At 41.0% G+C, this 23723-nt stretch overlaps 1 protein-coding gene across 5 annotated transcripts in view; it reads left to right on the top strand.

The window, feature by feature from the left end:
• The window catches only part of ULK2 (unc-51 like autophagy activating kinase 2), a 70761-nt gene that overhangs the window by 44346 nt on the left and 2692 nt on the right, over nt 1–23723 (top strand). For 4 of the 5 annotated variants that reach the window (XM_074189238.1, XM_074189239.1, XM_074189237.1 and 1 more), the window contains 11 exons: nt 5461–5595; nt 7345–7490; nt 7721–7801; nt 8423–8709; nt 8834–9021; nt 9378–9487; nt 14714–14860; nt 15625–15833; nt 17193–17371; nt 19579–19697; nt 19969–20126. In XM_074189238.1, the coding sequence (XP_074045339.1) occupies nt 5461–5595; nt 7345–7490; nt 7721–7801; nt 8423–8709; nt 8834–9021; nt 9378–9487; nt 14714–14860; nt 15625–15833; nt 17193–17371; nt 19579–19697; nt 19969–20126 (1759 nt within the window). The remainder of the gene's footprint in view (nt 1–5460; nt 5596–7344; nt 7491–7720; nt 7802–8422; nt 8710–8833; nt 9022–9377; nt 9488–14713; nt 14861–15624; nt 15834–17192; nt 17372–19578; nt 19698–19968; nt 20127–23723) is intronic. The other variant, XM_074189240.1, reaches the window with a different exon arrangement.

Here is a 23723-nt window from a genome sequence, read left to right on the forward strand (position 1 = left end):
TTTTTAAAAATTTTAAACTTGGGGGGGCGGCTAGGTGGCATAGTGGATAAAGCACCGACTTGGAGTCAGGAGTACCTGAGTTCAAATCCAGCCTCAGACACTTAATAATTACCTAGCTGTGTGGCCTTGGGCAAGCCACTTAACCCTATTTGCCTTGCAAAAGCCTAAAAAAAAACCCCAAAAAACTCCACAAAAATAAAAATTTTAAACTTGAAACTAAAATTCACACTAGAACAGCAATGTGAAAATTTAAAATGAATTAACAAGTTTTTTTCCTGCAATAGTTAATTATTTTAATTATCATAGTACATAGGCCTCTTTTTTAAAAAATCTTTTAACTTTCTGGGAGCTCAAGTACATTACAAAATACTTCAACCTCTAGTCTATTTAGCCCTTCTAGCTCAGCCACTGGATGGGTGTATTTGAGGCCCCTGGGCTTAAGAAACATCTTGAGTTTAAATATTTGGTCATTTCAGGTAATTTTTATATAGTAATTACCTAATTATAAAAATAGCTGGGATTAACAGTACTTTTAAGGTTTGCTGCACAACACTGTACATGCTATCTCATCTGATTCCCTTGGGGAGGAGGGGTGCAATTAGGCCTACTATGCAGATAACAAAAATGAGGCAGGCAGAGGTTGTGACATGTTTAGAGTCACACAGCTAGGAAGCGTTTGAACAGAATTCTTAAACAGATCCTTCTGATTTTAAGTCCCATTTTTTCTAGCCATTGCACCACCTGGTTGAGTTTTTGTTTTTTTTTTTTAGTTTTTGCAAGGCAATGGGGTTAAGTGGCTTGCCTAAGGCCACACAACTAGGTAATTATTAAGTGTCTGAGGCTAGATTTGAACTCAAGGACTCCTGACTCCAGGGCCAGTGCTCTATCCACTGTGCCACCTAGCTGTCCCTTGGTTGAATCTTTATTAAAAGATAACTTCTTAGTTATCACCATTTTTTATTTTTTTATTTTTATTTTTTTTTAGGTTTTTGCAAGGCAAATGGGGTTAAGTGGCTCGCCCAAGGCCACACAGCTAGGTAATTATTAAGTGTCTGAGATAGGATTTGAACCCAGGTACTCCTGACTCCAGGGCTGGTGCTTTATCCACTATGCCACCTAGCTGCCCTTATCCATTTTCATTTTGTGATGGAATTTTAGACAGTGCTTCTGGCTAAAATGAGATTTAACTGAAATTTACTTAGAGCAAAAAATAATTGGGGTTTATTTTTATTTGCCTCTGTCTTATTAGTAACTTTTAGAAAAACTTTGCTGAAATAAAAATCTGCCCCTTTTCATAAAACTTAGGAAGTATCCTCTATTAACTGCAAGGTCTTGGATTTAAATGCTCATATTCTAGTGGGACCTGGGCAAGATTAGCCTCCAGGGGGTTCAGTAGTCTTGGAAACTAGCACCCACTATTCCTGAGGTTGAGTTAGGAGAGTATGGATCCAACCTCTGATGGTCACTGGGGACATTCTGGTCTTGGTTCCTGATGGGGACCTGACTTCCCAACAGGCACTCCTATGCAGCAACCTGTGGGTTTGTTGCTCTGCCTGGTGTTTCTCATTAAGAAACAAGCCCTTCACAAGCAGGGAGGGTTCTAGAGTAGTGAACACAGTCTGTGAAGTCAGGAACTGTAGGACCAAGCTTAGCCCTTGGCACACTCAGTGTCTACCAGGTTATGTTATCTCCACCAGAGTCCACCTCTTGGTGGTAGAAGTGGTCAAACAGGTGGTGGCCTGCATCAGGGAGTAATTCACCAGAAGGCTTCAGTTACAGCAGAATCACCTTTGGAACATGTGTGCTAATAGCAAATAATTGGAAAGCAATGCTGAAGATATTATTTAAGTACTTACTATTTTTTAGTAATATTAATAATAATTTTAGTAATATTTAAATTAAATTCATAGGATCTCCCTTCAACATCTTGACAAGCTCCATAAAGTCGAATGGCCTCAGTGTTGGAATGTTTAGTGGATTGCTTTCATTTCACCTAAGAAAAATTTTTAAAAATGCTTTGAAATCCTTCTAATCCAGTCATGAAACAGTAGTGTTGTAATTTAAATTAAGATAAACTGAGGCACAAGCTCCAAGCAGTTTATTAGCAAAGTGAAAATTTGCCAGGAAACAGAGTGTCAGCCTCCTCAGCAAAACTAAGATGCCAAATGAAGGCAGATAAATCGATTTTACAGACAAAGGAGAAGCACCCTCCCCCCCAAAAAGAGAAGGCAACATCATAGATGGGGTAATGAAATGCAATTGGTTACAAAGTCAGAAGCATCATGGGAACAAATCAAGAAGAAGGGACTACTGGTCACCTTTCCTTCTACCTTACTGGGGAATTTTGATTGATTTAGTTTACCTGCAAGAATAGCTAAAGGTATAAAGCAGGACTGTCCAACCCTATTTTTAAAAGTTTTCATTGAAGCAATAAGACAATATGTTTTGATTTGCCCTTTCCTAAAACATTTAGTAAATCCACAGGTGCTCTGCATAAAATTGTCCTGTGGCCTGGATTTTGGATAGCTCTAGTATAGAGAAAACAGATTTTCTCTCTTTTTTTTTTTAGTTTTTTTGCAAGTTAAATGGAGTTAGGTTGCTTGCCTAAGGCCACACGCATATAGGTAATTATTAAGTGTGTGAGGTCAGATTTGAATTCAGGTACTCCTGACTCCAAGGCCCGTGCTCTATCCATTGTGCCATCTAGCTGCCCCCAAAACAGATTTTCTCTAAATGCATAAGGACAGCTTTTACTGTTATAGAGATAATAGCTTTCTTTTAATTAAAGTGATTTATAGGGAAAATGAATTTTTAAACCTAACTCTGAGTGGGAGGGAGACTGATACTGGAACCAGGCTTTGGTTCAGCAGTGTGGAATGAGGAGAGCTGCTTATTGTTATCCTAATGGATTAGATCAGAAAAAAGAACCACACCCTAAGTCCTTGCTCCTATTAATTCTTCACACAGGTCACACAGCTAGGTAATTATTAGGGGTCTAAGGTCAGTTTTGAACTCAGGTCTCCTGACTGGTTCTTTATTCCCTTCACCACCTAGCTGCTCCCCAGGATATTTCTTTATTTTTTTCTTTATAAAGATTTTGTTTATTTTGAGTTTTACAATTTTTCCCCTGATCTTACTTCTTTCCCCCACCCCCCACAGAAGGCAATTTGCCAGTCTTTACCTTGTTTCCATGGTATACATTGATCCAAATTGAATGTGATGAGAGAGAAATCATATCCTTAAGGAAGAAACATAAAGTATAATAGATAGCAAGATCAGAAAATAAAGATCAGTTTTTGTTTTTTTTTAATTAAAGGTCCTTGGTCTTTGATCAAACTCCTCAGTTCTTTCTCTGGATACAGATGGTATTCTCCATTGCAGACAGCCCCAAATTGTCCCTGATTGTTGCACTGATGGGATGAGCGATTCCATCAAGGTTGATCATCACCCCCATGCTGTTGTTAGGGTGTACAGTGTTTTTCTGGTTCTGCTCATCTTGATCAGCATCAGTTTATGCAAATCCCTCCAAGCTTCCCTGAATTCCCCTCCCTCCTGGTTTCTAATAGAACAATTGTGTTCCATGACATACATAGACCACAGTTTACTAAGCCATTCCCCAATTGAAGGACATTTACTTGATTTCCAATTCTTTGCCACCACAAACAGGGATGCTATAAATATTTTTGTACAAGTGATCTCTTCAGGGTATAGACCCAGTAGTGGTATTGCTGGATCAAAGGTTATGTACATTTTTGTTGCCCACTGGGCAACAAATTTCTCTCCAGAAAGGTTGGATGAGTTCACAGCCACACCAACAATGTCATTCTTTAACTTGTTGGCACCAGTGTTTGATAATGGTTTGGGCAGTATCATAATTGGACAGTGTCAAATTTTTTTATAACAAATCTAGCTTCAAACACTATATTTTCCCAGCCATGAGGATGTCATGGTATAGTGAAAAGAGCTTGGAATCAGAAGTCTTTTGACAATTCAGAGTCTGATCTTGGACAAGTCACTTAACTCCTTGGACCTCAGTTTCCTTATCTGCAAAATGAGGGTGTTGGCTAGGTGACCTGTGACCAGCTCGCAAGTGATGATCCTTTGATGCTGCCCATTACATTAAAACCTTAGGGAAAAAGAAGTCACTAATATAATCATTATTTTTTGGTTGCTTTGATGCAGATTCTTATTGGCTAGAATTGGTAATGCCTCCAAGCCTAGACCCTGTTACTGGGGGGGTGGGGCTGTACACACTTTATTGGAACACTTGTGGTGTCTATGTAATCATTGGTGGGAGCCCTTTTGGCATTGCTGGAGATCATACCACTACCCACCTTTTAGTAGTTGGTCACAGAGGACATTGTTCCCCTAATAGCAGGCCTGCCATACTCAGTTACTGACTTGTCACCTTTGAGCTGAGGCAGGCTCAGCTGCACACATTGTGGGGAACAGAATGGATGTAGACCCAGGCGAATGGCTTCTGAGAAAGTCAGTTAATCCGGAACTTAATTAAATGCTTTCTGGTTTATATTAAAGGTCAGATGTATATTTACCAAAAATATGAATAATTATATTGAGGTCTTAATATGAATATTTACAGAATGTTTTTCTAATGTTTGGAATGTATTGGTGGGTTTGTTTTTAATTTGGAAAGAGTATTAAAACATTTTACTGCTTGGATAAATATTAATCTTCTTGTCATAATTTAGGAAATAGATTCCATTTGTTTGGGGTATTTTATAGTTGATCCTTTTGGGAAGAGGGAGCATTCACAAAACTATTTTCCTGTTCAGACATGATATTGTTCCTGAGCCATGGTGAATTTTTATGACTTGGCTTTGGGATTAGAAATTAAACTAGAAATGTAAAATTATCTTAAGTATAGTATTATGTGCATCCATCTGTAATAGTGATCTCTGATAGACTTTTCTATATTAAAACTGAAGGAGTTAAATCCTTGGGCCTATATAATTAGACAGTAGAGCAGCATGGGGGTTTTTTAAAAGAGAGGAATCAACATGAATTGTTTTTAATCTTGAGAAATTCTGAGCTTCTTGGGCTATTTTACTTAACAGCTTTTGTAAACTCTCCACTCCTCTTTGCTTCCGAATTTCTTACTTGGATGCACTCTATCTTCTAGACTACTTTGCTCTCCCCTAAAGTTGGAGCAGTCGTCCAGTGGGAGACTGAGTCCAGCTGACTTGGGAACTGTGTGTTTGGCTTTGGTCAGGTCTTGTCAGATTTCTTGGACTTTAGTGAGGTAGGAAGAACATTTTAAAATAAATGATAAGAAGAGAATCAAGACATCTAAATTTTAAAGTCATTGTGTTTAATTTGACCTCAGAAGGACTTGAAGTCTGCCACTCACATACTCAGAATGTGAAAATGCCCCAGTGCCAGTTAGAAGCCATCTTTGTTGTCAGCAGTTTTTTTACCTCTGTCATCACCTTGTGGTTGCAGACCATGCCAGCCCTCCCCGTCCCCACACAGTGAGACAGCACCCATTCCAGTGCCAACTCAGTTAAGGAATTATCAACGGATTGAGCAGAACCTCTCCTCTGCCAGCCCTGGGGCAAACCCCCATGGCTCTCCAAGGTGAGTTGGGCTAGTGTCTGGTCCAGACAGCGCATCTTGATTTGTCTTGGCTGTGTGATTCAAGTGTTGGAAAATGAAGTTTTGCTTTGTAGAAAGATGAAAGTCTCCTTTGCTTTGCAGCTTTATTTAAGCAGAAGCCCTGGCATACTGTTGGACTTGCGGATCTCATGTACCACCCTATTTTGCCCATCCATTGTTGTCATCAGACAGCTAATATCTAATTGGGGAAGGATCAGTTTTGAACAAACTGAGGGTCTCAACTTGATTTAGCTGGTGGGGACTTTGTTTTCACTTTTGTTTCCATTTTTGTCCTGGTCCTGTGAGATTGGTAAGATAAGACTGCTAGTGAGGAAGCCCTTGGCCCCAGTTCTGTGTCCTGGGGTCCAGGTGACTTGCTCCAGAGTAGGAGTTATCTTGGATAGTTTCTCACTTTCAGCCCTTGGATAGATCACTGCCTTCTTTGAGCATCAATTTATTTGTCAAATAAAGGGATTGGACTAGAGTACTCCTAAGCACTCCTTGAGTTCTTAATTAACCCTTGGGGGCCACTTTACATCAGTGGGGAATCATCATAAAAAAAAGTACAAAAAGTCATAGAAGTTTATTGATTTTCTCCAGAAAATTGACTTAATTTATGTGTTTAACTAGGGTATTGTCAAATCTAGTGGTGGCCTTTTTTCAATCCTCATCTTTCTTGACCTCTCTTCAGCTAGTGATACATTGATCACCCTCTTCTTCTTGATGCTTCTTCCCTTTAGTTTTTGGGACACCTCTCTGCTGGTTTTCCTCCCACTTTGACCGCTCCTTCTCAGTTTCCTTTGCTGGATCCTCATTTGGCATACTCGCTTACTCTGAGCTTTGCCCTGGACCCTCTTCTATCTCCCTGCTATTTCACTTGGGATTCAGTCAACATTGATGAGTCTCAGATGTGCTTAGAGCCCTGAGCTCTTTGCTGACTTCCGGTCATTTTCAGCTACCCATTAGTCATCTGGACCTGGATTTCTCACAAATAGATCATCTCACCTTGTCCAATACTGAATTCATTTCTCCCTGAATATTTTCAACCTGGACTTCTTACCATCTCGCACCCCCCACACCCAAGCTGTTGATGTCACTTTTGCAGTGTCCCTCAAATATAGCCTCTCCTCTCTGCCCACTCCCAGTCTGGTGCAGACCTTTATCACCTCACACCTAGATCATTTTAATAACCTGATGGTGGATTTGCCTGCCACCCCTGTCCACTCTCTGTTGAACTGCTCATGTGATTTTCTAAGTCTAAGCTGCAGATCTGACCACGTCAACCTTGTTATTCAGTAAACTTCCAGTTTTTGTGTCTGTAGCCTTTCAACTTAGCATCAGATAGAGAATTCTGTTTGGTGTCCAGAATCCTTCATGACCAAGGCTCCCTCACCTGCCCTTTAGTCTTCACTTTTGCCCCCAGTTTATCCTGCTGTTCCTTGAATAAGACACCTGAGGCCTGTCCTTTGTTCTGGGTAGTCTCCCTTCTTTGCCTCCTGGTTTCCTTTGGGTTTCAGTGAACATCTCACCATCTCCTGGATGCTTCCTCCAGTGATGCTCTTCTCCTTGAGGGCAGACTGGGTTTTGCCTTTCTTTGTGTCCCCAGTATTCAGCTGACTGGTATACAGTAAGGACTCAATAAATGCTTTTTGCTTAACTAAAGTTTGTAGCACACTTTCATAGGGGGTTTTTGAAATTTCTTCTTTTTTTAAAAACCTACATACTTTTTAGATCTGCGGTGGTACGGAGGTCTAATACCAGCCCTTTGGGCTTTCTGAAGATGGGCTCCTGCTCGCCAGTGCCTGCAGACACTGTCCAGCCTGCTGGGCGCAGGCTGTCCACAGGGTCCTCCAGACCATACTCTCCTTCTCCATTAGGTAAGGAAGGCACCAGGGACCATTTATTCTTAACGGATAGAAGTGTGGTTGGGGATAAGGAAAAGGATGTTGTGGGCACATTCATTTACTAGGATTTCTAACTATGCGATTCAAGTTGGGTATTTTGGAAATCCTGATTTAACATGTGGCTTGAGTGATGTGTGTTTCTGTTCTTCTAACTCTTGTTGAGAAAACAGTCCAGCTTTCACTTCTCTGTCTTTTTCTTGTAGTTGGCACAATCCCGGAACAGCTTGGCCATTGCTGTTGTGGGCAGCCACAGGGACACGACTCGAGGAGCAGAAACTCTTCAGGTGGGTCCCTCTAGCCAGGGCATTGACTGGAATTCTTCAGGGTAATTCTTAGTCTCTTCCAAGGGGAAAGATATTTTTGATTCTTCAGTTTTTCAGCATTTTTGGATGCTGTCTTTAGTTTTTCAGTATTTCTGGATGCCGTCTTTAGTTTACCTCAGTGATTTCTTTATTTCACTATGGGTTTCATCACTGCTTAAGAAGAGACTCCGAGATAACTAACCATCATCCTTAAACATGATTATCTCATTGAAACTGATAAATTATGCAGAAACTAAACCATGGCTCTCCATCAAATTCGTACCACTGTTCTTAAGGTCATCTTCCAGCATTGCTTGTGGCATGGCAGTCTAGACTCTTAGGTGATTTAATTACCTTTTTCTATTAACTGTATTTTCCCCTCTTTAGTTAACTGGTGATTTCATTTTGTGAGCTGCTAGTAGAGATAGTAAATGGAGTTGTCCTCATTAAATATTGTGTGTACATTAGCCAGATGTTTTGATTAGGAGGACATGAGAGTGTGGGAGCCACACCTCATAGAGACCCCTGATCTCTTCATCGTTGTTTTATTTAGTTCTTAGATGGAACCTGCTGGTGTAAGCTTCATGTGCTCTGCTCTTGTAGGTTCTCCAGTACCACAGTCACAGTCACCACAGTCTCTCTTATTGGGTGCCAGACTTCAGAGCGCCCCCACACTCACTGACATCTACCAGAATAAACAAAAGCTTCGAAAGCAGCACTCTGACCCTGTGTGCCCATCTCAGGCAGGCTTTGGATATAGTTACTCACCACAGCCAAGCAGGCCGGTCAGCCTTGGAACCTCCCCCACTAAGCACATGGGATCTTCTCCTAGGAGCTCGGACTGGCTGTTTAAAACTCCTTTACCAACAATCATTGGCTCTCCCACTAAGGTTGGTTTATTAAACTGTAGTATAAGTTTAGAGAACTTTATCCAAAGCTTTCATTGTTTTAGGGTATCATGAATGGAACATGAATAGGCATTCTATTAAGACCATATTAAATATATTTGTCTAGGCCACAGCTCCTTCCAAGATCCCTAAAACCCAAGCATCTTCCAATTTGCTCGCCTTGGTTACTCGTCAGGGACCAACAGATGTGCCAGCAAAAGATGTGAGTGACCCACGAGAGTTCTCACATTTTCTCTCAGCCCAAGGAAGTGAAAGGCAGGTGGCTGAGCACCATAGCAAGGCCACATTTGGCAGGTAAAATTGTCCAACTTACCAACTTTTCTTTGTACATTTTCCCTTATGAAAGTTTTACGATTTTAATAAATGGCTTCATATCTTGGGCATCTGAAATTTCTTCTGTGGACATTTAACACTTTTTAAAATTATAGATGTTATTTGTAGCATAAATACAGTATTGACTCCCTAGCCCTCTTGATCATCCTGGCTTTTTTTGTTTTGGTATAGAAAATTTGATTTCCATCCTGACTTTAGTATGTCTTTCCTTGGATTCCTTATAGCCTCAATATAAACCTTAGTCTTTAAGGCACTCAAGGTAATTTTTAAGATCAAGTGTTATCTTTTCCATTGATAACATTACTTTTCTTTTATAGATCTGTAAGTACTGGGAAATTGTCAGATCAACAAGTGAAGACCCCCTTAGGTGGGCAGTTATATCAGGGCAGTACAGACAGCCTCAATACAGAACGACCAATGGATACAGGTAAGAGAATTCTGGTTTCTTTTTAAACAGAAGTTATACAATACCAGCAGATTTTAATTTGATCATCTTTTTCTTCTGCCTGCCTTTCAACGCACTTTTTGGTTATGGTTCTAGCACTGGGAGAAAAAAGTTAAGCCTAATTCTTAAAAATCAGAATATAACAGGTCTTTTCCTCAGATTTGAAGTAATATTATACTTTCTTATCAAGCAATGCTACTGTTGAAATCTTTAATGTTAGAAAGAGCACCTTGAAACTTGACCCCCTAGAAAAGAGGGATACAGCTTCCTATTTCTGCCTAAGTAAATGTTCCCTTAAAAATGTTTATGTTTAGTCACCAGCAAAGACTAATAAATAAACCTCTATTACAAAGAAAGCGTTTAGGAACTTTTATGGTACAGAAAGATTTTATGATTTTTTTTTTTTAGGATAAAGTTTTATCAGTAGAATTGTTGAGCCCAGTGGTTTGTTCAGTTTTGTAGCATTTTCCAAAATGGCTCCCCCAGTCTAAGCCCCACCAGAAGACTGCTGAGCCGGTAGCCAGCTTTGAACCAGAGGCCTAGGGGATACAAAGATAGATTTCAGGGACAAAGACCCTCTTTTGAATACAATCTTTCCCCTGGTGCGTCTTTTCCTGCCATCAGTTCAGCTATTTTTGTCCTTTTAAAATGTTTTCTGGGGCAGCTAGGTGGCACAGTGGATAGAGCACCAGCCCTGGAGTTAGGAATACCTGAGTTCAAATCCGGCCTCAGACTCTAAATACCACCTAACCCCATTGCCTTGCAAAAAACTAAAAAAAAAAAATTTTTTTTTCCTTTTATGTGTGTTTCTGTATATTGCTATAATGCCTAATTCAAGCATATTCTTCTGAAGCCTTACCCTCTGTATCATTTGCAGTCCATCCTTTTTCAATATCTTTTTGATATTTTTGATATTGATTTTTTGATTTTTGAATATCTTCAGGTAGTTGGAATTTTCCCAATAGCCTTCTTCCCTCCCCTTTTAGTGTCCTTGGGTCTCAGTATTTATATTGATCACTTCTCCAGTAATATGACTATATATTTCTTCCTCTCCAGTCATCCCCTTCATTTCATATTCACCCATTCCCAGGCACCTCAGGTCTACCTTATCTTCTTAAGGCCTTATCATTTCCAAGATATTCCGGTTTCCTCTCCTTCTCTGAGTCTATCATACTTAGTGTATTTTTCCGCATCTTATCTTTTTGTCTTGATATGGAGGAAGCTCTTAATAAATGCATGTTAGCTTGACTTAATGTTTCATTGATTTTTCTTAGTCCATCTTCATCATTCTGGCTACATTGTGGCTACTGACTCTCCCTTGTCCTCTGCTCTGGCCCCAGGGTTCCTGAGCATGGCTGGAGGAAACCGCAGATTGGAGTTCACTTCCCTCCTTCTACACACATAGTCTCTAACCTTAGTGACACCCTCTGTTTTTGTTTTTTGCAAGACAGTGGGGTTAAGTGACATGCCCAAGGTCACACAGCTAGGTAATTATTAAGTTTCTGAGGCTAGCTTTGAACTCACATCCTCCTGACTCCTGGGCTGGTGCTCTCTCTATGTACTGTTGTCACCTTGCTGCCCCTTTGTGAGACCCTCCTTGCTGTTCTGTGGTCCCCCTACAGATACCTCATCACTCCAAAGGATTCTCTCCTTGACCTCCCAGCTCCTATTGCCCCTGTTTCATAGAGAAAAGAACTCTGTCCTGCCAGAACTTCCTCAGCCTCTCTGTTTGGCTTCCCATCAGAACGTCTTGGCTCATTTTTTCTCCCTGGAGGCTTTCCTTGGTTGTCCCTGTCCTGGGCCCTGCTGGAGCTGGTTCCAAGCATGTCTTCTCCAAATCCTTCCTCAACTTCCTCTTCCTCCTTGTTTTCTCTACTCTTGATTGCCCCTGCTTCTCTCACCTTGTTGTCTGACTTCCATTTACACCAAGGATTAGACATTGATAACTGACCTCCTTAGGGTGAGATCCCTCTCCTTAAGCTTCCTGTGGCCCAGCAGAGGTGCCACCATCTCCTGTTTCTTCCCTTTCTTTACTTTTGTCTTAACCACATGAGTAGGTCAAGAAAGTGCTATCTGCTGTTGTTTTCTCTTGAGTCTTTCCTATTTACCTGTTCTGTTTAGTTCCCACCTCAATGCAGAGGATAATTTGAAATCAATCTTGAGCTCAGGCCCATGTCTCCAACCCCCCCCCCCCCCCCCCAAGGACCTCTCTCCCTGCCCCTCCAGCCCAACACAACGAAGCCAAACCTACTGATCTTCCCCTAGACCTTGTCTTTTTGATTCTGATCTCCCACTTCTGCCAGTGGTGTCCTAGGTTAGAAACCTGTTGTTTCCTTCTTTCTCACTTTCTATAGTCCAACAAGTGCTAAATCTTATATTCTGTCTCCATAATAACTCAAGCATCTTCCCTGCATCTTCCTCCTTCACAGTTGTAGTGCCCTTTTTCCTGTTGTAATCCTGAACAAGGTTTCTGACCACGTCCCTTCTCTTGGAGCATGGTGACTGGCCCTTTGAAGGGGCTTCATAGGTGACAGATTGGAGAACTTCAATCTGGGAGTCACAGAACCCAAGTTTGTGGTTTACACTGTGACTTTCAACATTTCAAGACAGAGTTGACTAGAGGTGACATTTGAGGTGTGAGCTCACTCTGAGGTGTGCATTGAGCCTTTTAGTTCTGCTCATAGCTTGCCGGGGTTCCCTGTGGACAATTAAGGGACATTGACAGTCCTTTACTTGACCTTCACATACCTTCGCAGCCCAGCTCCTTTCCCAAGATTATCTGATATTGCTCTTTTTTTCATTGTCTACACTTTGGCTAAAATGGTTTTGTTCAACTTCACATGTTCTCTCCCTACCCTTTCCTTCTGTGTTTTTGCTCATGTTACTCCTTGGACCTACAATTTCCTTTTTTTCCCACTACTTCAGGCTAACTTCTTCCCTACTTTAAAGTCAGCCTTAAAAGCAGCTGGTGTAGTAATACCACTGCCTTTTCCTTTGGTTCCACACCCAATCCTTTGTCTTTCTCTGTGTTGTGAGGTATCATCCAGCTTGATTCTAAGCTCCCAGAGGTCAGGTCTTTTCTCATTGCTAGTAACCTTAACAACAGTGTCACTTTGTGCATGTTCCAGCTCCTATGGACTGTGCTGATGGGGCAAGGAGAGAGCCCTGACTTCCCTTAGGTGACCCACATTGGAATGCTGACTCAGATTCTTGTAGCTCTGGCCCCTTGGGCACAGTACTGGGAGGGACCTCTTCCAAAGCCGGGTTGTAAAGAACTGGATTTGGGAGTAGAATGGCCTTGGGAAAATCCCTTCACATTCCTGGACCTCAGCTTCCTCATCTTAAAATGAGAGATTAAATCAAGTAGCCTCTATATTTCTGATCCTATTATTATTATCATTATTGGTATCATTTAGTTTGCATATTAGATTTCCTTTCCTTTGACTGTACACATATAGCTGTTAAGAGCTAGAAGAAAATTTTGTGATTTCCTTGCTAAAATAGTGCTTATATCCTCCTGCCCCTAAGGAAACGCAAAATATGAAAATTGAATTCAATTTTGCTTAGAGATAACATGATTGAGGACTGGAGGTCAGGAGATCTGGGGTCTAATTTGGGTCAGGTTCCAAACTTTACTTGTGCAGACAATCCTGGGAAGCTGATGCTGCCTCCCAGCTGTGCCTAGGGTTTAGTGAGAAAAGGGCTTTCTCTGGAAGCCTTTATTTTATTGTAAATTTGTGTTGGTTATGGTGATCTCTACAAAATGTCAGAAGTATGGAATAAAAGGATATATGTTTGGTAGCAGCATCTGTCTGCTGATTTTGTTTTTTAATTTTTTCTTCTGTAATAAATTAGTGTTGCAAATACTGTTTTGGACTTATAACCCAAATCTCCTGGCTACTTTTTCTCTATAATTGTTAAAGCAATGACTATAATTATGAATCTGTTTTTATTTGATATTATTGTGCAAATTTGACCCAGAGTTTTTCAGTAAGATCTTTTCCAATTTTATGTAAATTAAGAAGAGATATATAGCTATATAAGCCCATATCTATATATCTCCTCTTTATTTTCTGTTTCTTAATTTTTTAAGATAATATACCAAAGCAAAAACAATGCTATTTCTGACCTCTTTAAACTGATCCTAATAATTAACCAAAAGTCATGCTTTTTAGTTCTTGATTTGGGTTTCCTCCAAGATAAGTTAGAGCATTTTCCAACTATTTCTGTGTATAATGTTTGTACCCATGGTGAAAATCTATTGGTAAAATAGCTGGGGTTGGCAAGGGTTAGTTTTTAAGTTTTTACTCAGTCATGTTTTTAGTTCTTTTGTACATGTTTCCATGTTTATGGAGTTACCAGACACCTAATTTTTGAGATCACAGATAGTAAAAGGCAGTTTCTGCCTCAAATGATGGTATGCTGTACTCTCTCTTTCTTTGATAAATCATGTGAAATCTGACTATAATGTAACTTAAAGCCAATTTACTGTTATTTTAGTTAAATGGGTTAATTTAGTTAAATTTGAATTGACAGAATTCTTTCTGAACTGGAAAGTTGGAAAAAACCAAAACACCACCACTCTGGGCTCTTCAGCAGCCTAAATTTATACACTAATTCTCTTTTATAGGAGAAAGGGGAGGAAATGCTCTTAAGACGAGTGTGTAGTGTGAGGGTATCACTTTGAGATGTCAACCTATAACTGGTAATCTTAGGGAAAAGTATCCTTTGTGTACACCTTTAGAGTCTTCAGATGAATTGTGAAAGAGTTTGGTAAAAGGGGAAAGAAAAAGGATGTTTTGAGGATAAGCACCTAATAGCCTTCAGGTCAGGTTGACCTGACCTGGCTGACGCTGGAGGCTGAGCAGCACAGGGGATGATAAAGTTGATAGGGTTTCACTTCAAATCAGTGTTTAGCAAGTCCATCTATTCAGTAACCTAGAATTGCCATCTTCAGGCCTTGGCATGTCATTTGGTTGTGACTTGTACTTAGGCTGCTATGGCTACAAAGTCCTTCTTAGACCCCCTCTCATCCTACTTTCACCTTGACTGTTGCAGAAATGCAACACCTGCTGTTCCTGTCTTGGAGCTAAGGAGCCTGCTGACCCTAGGTGGGCGCTGGAACCCCTTCCACACCAGCATAGCAGAGCAAGAGAGAGTGCTGCTTGGGTTATACCAGAAATCATCCTTTGTGCCCTTTTCTTGTAGCTCCTGCAGGGGCCTGTGGTGTTTTGGGACCTCCTGGGGCCACCGCAGCAAGTTCTAGGGCTGTGATGTTTACAGTAGGATCTCCTCCAAACAGTGCTACGCCACCTACTTGCACCCAAATGGTTCTTCGTACAAGGACAACTTCCGGTGAGCCATAGCTTTCTTGTGGCAGGCTTTAGGTATAGGAATAGTTAAGAATGGAAGCTGAAGGTTGTACCATCTTGATAACTGTAGATGGTTTAAGCTTGGACCTAATGCAGATTGGGTGCTCTAATCACTATCAGCCTTAGAGGCAGGTTAGAGAACTCTCTAGGACTTTATCTCTCATTTTACAGATGAGCAAACTAATATTTGTAGTCAGCATCGCCACAGCATTTTAAAGGTAAAATATGAGACTATATGGGATAAAACTATTATTAAAAATATGAATGATCTATTGGTGAAATAATTTTAGTTCTTTAGATCTTATCTGGTTGGCCTGTTATGATAGACTAAATCAACTTTTAGATTTTGCAAGGCAATGGGGTTAAGTGACTTGTCCAAGGCCACACAGCTAGGTAATTATTAAGTGTCTGAGGCTGGATTTGAACCCAGGTACTCCTGACTCCGGGGCCGGTGCTTTATCCACTGTGCCACCTAGCCGCCCCATCAAGCAACTTTTGAAATTGATAGTTGTACTAGATACCAAAATGACATTGCAATTGATTTTCTCCCTTTGGAGAAATGGTTTGATTTCTAAGTTTTTATAAATACAGAAAGCATGAAGGTAGAATTATATTTTTCCTTTATTTTCTCATTTGATAGTGAGTGCCTCACTGGTTCTTGTATGTCTTTGTCCTATGATGTTAAATATGTAGATCAATTAATGAATAACCCTAGGAGATTCCTTGGCATTTTCTGTTTTTATGTAGTTGGATCAAACAGTTCTGGAGGGTCTCTTTGCTCCACCAGTGGCCGTGTCTATATGGGCTCCCCTCCTGGTGTTTATATGGGTTCTTCTCCACCGGGAGCAGAGGCAGCACCGAGCCTGAAGTACACGCCTTATGGGACCTCACCTCCCAGCTTGGAGGGTTTTATCACTTTTGAAGCTCCAGAACTTCCAGAAGAAACCCTCATGGAGGTAGTGAAAGAGACTTTGACATTTTAATATCACATTTAAAACAATTAGAAACGATAATGCATAATCACACTTGAGAGCTTTTTTCTTCTTTTTTTTTACCTGACATTGTCTTTTTTTATCCAGAAAAGGCTGTTGAATTCTTTTCTGAAGAAAGCTATCTAGGGAATATCCAAGAAGCATCAAAAAATTTACTTACTATTTCCACAGTTTATTTTTCTCTGTAAGATGGGAAAACTCACATTCAGGGCTTGTTCAACAGTGGAAAACTTGCCCACATTGCTAGAGACTAGGTGACTTCCACTATCCCCTCCAGAATCCCAGTAGTCTGCAAATAAATCAGGGTGTGTTATGCCAGAGGAGAAGTTTAATATGTGTTTTGATATTTTTTTAATGCTCTAAAGGGCATCCTGAAAATAGTGCATTATCTTTTCTGGATGAGACCCATCCAATCCCAGAGCTTTTATTGAGGGTGCATAGTCAGCAGTGTCCCCTGTCTTCCTACCTCATGAAATCAAGCCCCCAGCTAACTCTAAGGAAGGGGGGGAGGCCACTTTATGTTCTTTCCATCCCAGGATCTGTTTCCTTTTCTCTTATTAAAGCTCTGCTCAGGCCAACTTTCCCTTTCATTCCCAGTGTAGAAGGAGCTGCTAGTCTGGCCATTTTCCCCAACCCTTGCTATCAGTCTTCGAGGCAGCTTCCTTGAGCCAGCCTTTAGGTCAGCTGGTTTTCTTTTTTAGCTGTAAGGCTTATTCTGTCAATCCCTATCACTTGTCCCCTCTTGCCATGCCCACCTCCTTGTGTGTTCTACTTTCCTGCCAACATGGAATTAGGGGAAACAGAGCATGATATTTAATGTTCTCTGAGATTTACTCTGACCAGTTGGCCAGTCTAGATATTTTTTGCCATTTGACAGTATTTGAAGATAGTAAAAGTCCCACTAAAACACATCTGTACCTTGAGGGAGGAACATAGTGCTCCCTGAAGAGCACTTGGGTATAAAGATGGAATTAACCTTTGAAGATAAACTGTCCCTGGCTTTTAGATAGATAAATGTGTTGAACTATTTAAGTGAGGGAAACTCACTTAAATGAGAATAGTCTTGAGCAGGGATTAGACTTCTTTTGTCTTTATCTGAATTGCTTTGAATGAAGACTCATTTATAGCTACTTAGGACTTAGAAGGTAACATCTCAGAAACTGTGAACCCTACTGTACTGTTATATGCAGTGGTAGAGCCATGCATGTGTGTTAAAATGTGGAATCTTAATGTGTGTAAATGTGGAATCTGCTAGTGAATGTGGCTATTGGTGGTGACTCTCCTTGGGGTTGAAGTTAAGAAACATCTTCCTCTTCCCCACAGAGGGAGCATACAGACACACTACGTCATCTGAACACAATGCTGACATTCACTGAGTGTGTGCTGGATCTGACAGCCATCAGGGGAGGGAACCCCGAACTCTGCACATCAGCTGTGTCCCTGTATCAGATACAGGAGAGCGTGGTCGTGGATCAGATAAGCCAGCTGAGCAAAGACTGGGGGTAGGTGCTTTCCATTACCTGAGATGTGAGGAATGAACCTTGGGTTCATTTGTCCAATCCCATTACCTCAAACTTTATTAGGGGAAGTGGAAGGAGATCCAGAATCTCTGTCTCCTCATTGTGTGGGGCTTGAGAATGTTTTTCAATAAAGACACTTGGATTTGAATAGACATCAATCCCTGCAGCCCAGGCAGATTGATTCTGGTGTCCCGTGCATTTTTATGGGCCTCAGCATGTCCTGCTGGGCCTTTTCTTATTTTGAAAAGCACTATCAGCAAACATGAAAGTACAATAAACCCAAACCAGACTTGAATTCAAATCCAACCTCAAACACTTATGCTTACTTAGCTGTGTGACCCTAGCAAGTCACTTAACCATTGCCTCACAAGGACAAAATCAAAAAAGTCTGAGACATCCAGTTTGAAATGTCCAGGAGAGAATGTCAAGAGATGAGAATAACTTATTAGCTGAGAGAAAATGAAGAGGGAGAAAGGCTAGGAAAGGACCCAGGTACACCCCCAGTAAGGAGGCATGATAAATGTAGTGCGTCCACCAAGGTATGTTCAGAAAGGTGGGAGGAGAGGAGTCTTCAGCACTGCCATCAGATTTGGCAGACAGATTGAGAAGGATGTGCGAGGACCAAATATGGCAGTTAGAGAATGGAGGCAGTGTGTAGGAGTTGGTGAAAGGGAGGTGAGACATAAGATGCTAAGTTGAAGAAAGAGTGTGGGGTGTGTTGGAGTTGTTCCTTTTAAAAAAATGTTTGAGTCAGGGAGAATTGGGCATCCTTAGGAGATAAAGGGGGAGCTGAGTTATAATTTAGACAGCTGAAGAGGAATGGGAAGGGATGGATCCAGGCCACAGGAGCCAGTCACCTCTACCACAGAGCAGGTGATGATGTTCATGAATGGGGTTTTAAGAAGAGAATATAAGAGGCAGCTGTTAGGTGTGTACTGGATAGAGACTCAGGACTCAAACTCAGGTTGGAGTTCAAATCCTCTAGTGTGACTCTGGACATGTCAATTCAGCTTTGTCTGTCTCAGTTTCCTCAATTGTAAACTATAGGTCCCAATTGGGTTGTGAAAATCAAGTGATATATTTGTAAAGGGCTTTGCAAACCTTAAAGCACTATATGAACGCTAACTCTTATTAGCTACGATTAAGAGGGAACCTATATCATCCGCCCTCTCTTTCCTCAATAAGTTGACAGGACAGGAAGGGATGGGACATTTGAAGGAGGGAGGAGCTTTGGAATAGCTTTTGTGAGGGGCGAAATAGAGAATGTGTGAGGGACTAATGGAAGACTTCTACTCTGCCACAATGAGGGTCTTGTCAAGGTTGAACCAGGGGTCTTGGTGCTTATAGGGTGGGATCAGCTAGGTGGTGCAGTGGATAGAGCACTGGCTCTGGAGTCAGGAGGACTTGAGTTCACATCCGGCCTCAAACACTTAATTGTCTAGCTGTGTGACCTTGGGTAAGTCACTTAAGCCTGTTGCCTTAAATTACTAAAAAGAAAGAAAAAGTGCTGAGGGTGGAAGCCATGGATGGGATATGTCTGGGTTTCTTGTTTGGGCTTTATTCCGCATCATTTTTTGGCTGAGGTAAATTGAAGGAAGGAGTGAAGTGGCAAGAGGGAGCATCTGTGGCTGCTGATAGAATAAAGAGAGGAGAGGAAGGTGGTGAGGGGGAAAGCCTTGAAAAAGGAAGAAGGACCTTCGACCCCCATAAGTGGAAATGTTGATTAAGTGGAATTTCTGAAGAGAAAAGGTCCTTAAGGAAAGTGGATGAAAGTTGATATCAGAGGGAAGGTTCTGGCAGCTAAGGGACAAGGAAGACCTCAGGGAAGGTGACTTCTTGATTGGAATCCAGGAATTATAAAAGATGAGGAGGGGGAACAGCTCTGAACAAAATCTTGTTCTTTCGGACATACTGAGGCAGCCCAAGCAACATTTTTAGGTTAGTTTGTGGGATATTTAATAATGGTATTGTGCATTCTCTTATTGGGCAATGAACTTGTTTGATTCTTCTGATTTTCCCATTTTGCTATTGCATAGTCATTCAGGCTTCGGGACCACTGCATTGTGTTTCACCTTTCAGAAGTCTTGCCTCCTCCTTGCTTAAATCAGGCCTGGTAAAATCTAATTTTGCTAGTCTGCTAAAAGAGCTCACCTGAGAGAAGTTAGGTCTGATGTGTCTTTTCTCTCTAGACAAGTGGAACAACTGGTACTGTACATGAAAGCAGCCCAGCTGCTTGCATCATCTCTGCATCTTGCCAAAGCCCAGATCAAATCAGGGAAACTGAACCCATCTACAGCTGTTAAACAAGGTAATTACTGTCTAGTGACTTGGCAATGACTTTTTAAATTATTCTAAGAAGAGTTTATATAGGAGTTATTTAAGAAATTAAAAAGAAGAAAGTTTATGTACTATGCAGCAGTTGAAGAAAAAAGGTATCAAAAGAAAGCCTGGGGGAGGGGGCATGGATTTTTCAAAGCTCAGTCCTCATCGTGTAACTAAGATAATAAAATAAGAAGAGGCAAATCAGGAGCTATTTTCTACTATTGATATAAATTTGTGCCATATCTGAATTTTTCCAGTTGTCAAAAATCTAAATGAGAGATATAAATTCTGTATTGCCATGTGCAAGAAACTTACAGAAAAGCTGAATCAATTCTTCTCTGACAAGCAAAGATTCATCGATGAAATCAATAGTGTGACTGCAGAGAAACTCATCTACAATTGTGCCGTAGAAATGGTAATCCGTTTTTCCTTTTGTCTGATTTAACTGTGGGTAGAGGTTCTCTGAATGTGACTTCCATCTTACAATTTTAAGGAATGTTGTAAGATTGTCTTTGTTCTCAGTCTGTGATTACTTTGAAATGGAGTAAGTCTAAATGCATCCTGTTGCCTAATCATTAATATAATTGGACATTGGATTCCACAAGTGTGTAAACTGTCAGCAGAATTTTATTCTTGGCATTAGGGGTCACCCCAACTTTACTTGGTGGTTCATAGGAGGAAGAATCATTTGCAACTGGGAAGGTCAGGGAAGGCTTCATGGGAATGGTGGCCTCTGTAGAGTCTTGAAGCATCGAGAGTATTGTACAGCAGAATGGAAACTAGGGCATTCTAGGGAGAGGCATGAAGCAAAGGTCCTGAAGTGAGCCTCATTTGATTCTCCATCCCCAATTGCTGTCATCTTCTCACTCTGAACCCCCCACCCACCTGCTTTTGTGGCTAAGCTTCTTGAGAAAGCTGGCTCCAATCAAGTTCCTACTTCTTTTCCACTCAACTCTCTGTAGTCTTGCCTCCAGACACAGCAGTCAATTGAAGCCACTTTCTATAATTATCTACACTCTAATTATCTACACCAGATCTAATGGACTTTTTCAGTTCTCTTGCTTGACCTCAGCAAGGCTCCTGACCATTCTAGTTAGTGACACAGCTCTCCTCTGGTTGCCCCTCAGTCTCCTTTTCTGGAACTTTGTCCTGCTTATATCCTCTCACTGAGGTCCAGGGCCCTCTTTTTGCTTTATAATATTTTCCTTCATAATCTTATCACCTGTCACAAATTTAACTAATATTCATCTCTCTCTCTCTCTCTCCATGATTCTACTTTTCATTTGTGTGGTCCTAACATGTAGTCTGTTTTATCTTGGTAATTGTCTTTATTAAAACCTTCACCTTTTCCTAATTTGCCTCTCACTGTCAAAGGAGTCATCATTCTCCACTTTTCACCTGCTTATCTATGTCCCCTTCTTTGCTTTATTCTCACTGGTGTCCACCTGAACCATTATAGCAATTGCCTTTTGATTGGTCTTCTTGCCACAAGTCTTTCTCTGTTCTGCTTCAGCTTGTCCTCAGATGTTACAGTACAGATCTGATTCTGTCATACACATCCCTCTCCCTAAACAGCAGAATAAGAGGCTCCTAGGGTCTCCAGGGCCAAACATATACTCCTGTTTGACTTTTAGAGACCTCTGTACCCTGGTCCTCCCTATCTTTTTAGTTTGACCTCCATGTATGGACTCTGGTCTCAGCTAACATTGTCTACCAGTTGGTCCTCTTTACTCTCAGCTCATTCTCTGAGATGACTCAGTTTATCCCAGCTATAGCTTGTTTGATTCTTAATCTCTGAGCACTCTTCCCAGCTCTGCCTCCCTCAACTCCAGTTCACTTGCAAGTCATGACATCCCCCTGGTCTTCTTCTCCAATGAAGGCTGAAGAACAACCACCTTTTACTAAACTCAAAATTCTGTCTATGGCCTTTCTCAGTCTCATTAGGGGCTTAGGCCATTCCTATCCCATAGAATGTACTTTAGTTGCTTGTTGATCTGACTAGTCACAATTTATCTGTAATGGCTAGCTGCTTTTTTTTTTTTATAAAAATAGTTTCTGCATTTTAAGCAGTTTGGCTGTGATAAAATCATGAGGAAGATATATGCTTTGACTTGTCCCTTGCAAAAATTCAGATGTTTCCAAGGTTCCTGAAACATAGAAACAGAACAAGTCACTTCCCTAATTGCCTGGTCTTATAAATATGAGTATTTGACTCCAAATAAGGAAACTTAGCCTGCTGGAGGGAAAGAAGAATTACCCTTTTATGAACAGATCTAGTGAGAAGCACATCGCAACAGTGTTCAATATTATATAGGTTTGGAAGACTTGTCCCTTCCTTCTGAGTCCTGACAGACCTCACCATCAGGATTACAATCTAAGAGATCCATGTCATGACATTCTCTAACGTCCCTGATCTACACATGTTATGTTGAGGAGCTTCAGTCATCACAGAAGGGTGTGAATAACCAGATATGGACCTAATTGTGCAAATGCAGTTGTGTAAGGTCAGAAACCTGAGGTCAGCCTGGACTAGTTGGGATCATTTTCTTTCTAATCTTGGGTCTGGCATCTTTTGAGTTTAGATTGGAAGACCTCTTCCAGTTCATTGATTGGTGGGATCAACTCCCTTCCTTCTCTTTCTTTTGTCTTCCTCCCACATTCCTGCATGTTGGCTTACTGCCTTTCAGAGATAGACTCTAGTTTTTGCACTGAGAATCTTTAATGAACAGCCTCCTTTTACGTCCTGTGGATGTAAACACTCAGGGATTTCTCACAGTGGTTTTAATATGAAAGAGATTATGTGATCATTTGTTACTAAAAATATATCTATTGATAATGGAGATGTGAATAATGTTAAGAATCTAAAATAGACTTTCATGTAATCTTAGGAGATACCCTGTTCTCCAGGCAGTTTCAGGTAATCTTTACTTCCTTATAACATAAAAGCCTAATTATACAGAACTCTTGATTCATTATAATTTAAGATCTAAATTTAATTAGTTTGGAGATCTAATTTAGTTATCCAAGTCATAATGGGTTTATTATCTATCCACAGATACGTTTAAAAGTTATTTCATAATTCAAAGGCAAAGGAATAATATTTCAATAGAGGGTACATCCTTTAAATTTTTAAAAATACTTTTTTTTGGATATAATTTGTTTCCTCATCACTAGCATTTGCCAAATATATTGAATAATTCTTCTGCCCTTTGAGGTAATCCATAACCACAGACTCCTACTTCTGTTAGAGAAAGGGGAGCCCCTTAGCCATTTCACTCCTCCCAACCCTGTCAGACTCACTCCATTCCGACATGGGCTACAGAGGTTCATGATGGAGTGTCAGGAGGGACTGGAGTCACTTTTTCCCATCACCTCATTCTGAATTGCCAGAACTTGGGCTGAGTCACAGCTTCTAAGTGTCAAGTGGGACCTCATCCTTACTTTGATGGAGATCTGTCTTCTCAGGGCTGGGCCCTGGACGACTTTGGGCCTATTCTTCGTTTATATCAGCTAGCTGAGCATTTTTGGCCCAGGAAGCCAGTTCCCTTTGCATCCTTTTGGCCTTCATTTGGTTTGTGTCCCAAACTTCTCCATTTCCTGCCATTCCTTTGTATGTCTAGTAACCACTTCTTTCCAGACAGCCAAGCATTGATTGAGCACCCATCACTGTGTGAAGTGTTGGGGACATAAGGACAGGTAGAAAGAGTCCCTGTTGTCAAGGATCTGACTCACATTTGGTTAAGAATTCACAGCTCCCTGCCTTTGGATTCATTTTGTCAAAATTCATCTAAGCAAGAGATAGAATGGGGATGGGAGGGTTGTGTGAGATTTGCATTTCTGAAGAAAGAAACTTGGGGCTCATTGGCTGGTGGTGGGATGCCAGGCTCGGAACTTTGGAGGTCATCTAGTCTGACTTGACAGATAAAGAAACTGAAACTGAGAGAGGCTGAGGGTCTTAAAGCAAGTTAGTGGTAGGACTGGGCTCCCCATCACTGCCCTTCTACTTTGGTGT

Source organism: Macrotis lagotis, chromosome 5 (assembly GCF_037893015.1).
Source record: "Macrotis lagotis isolate mMagLag1 chromosome 5, bilby.v1.9.chrom.fasta, whole genome shotgun sequence".
In the NCBI taxonomy this organism is placed as follows: domain Eukaryota; kingdom Metazoa; phylum Chordata; class Mammalia; order Peramelemorphia; family Peramelidae; genus Macrotis; species Macrotis lagotis.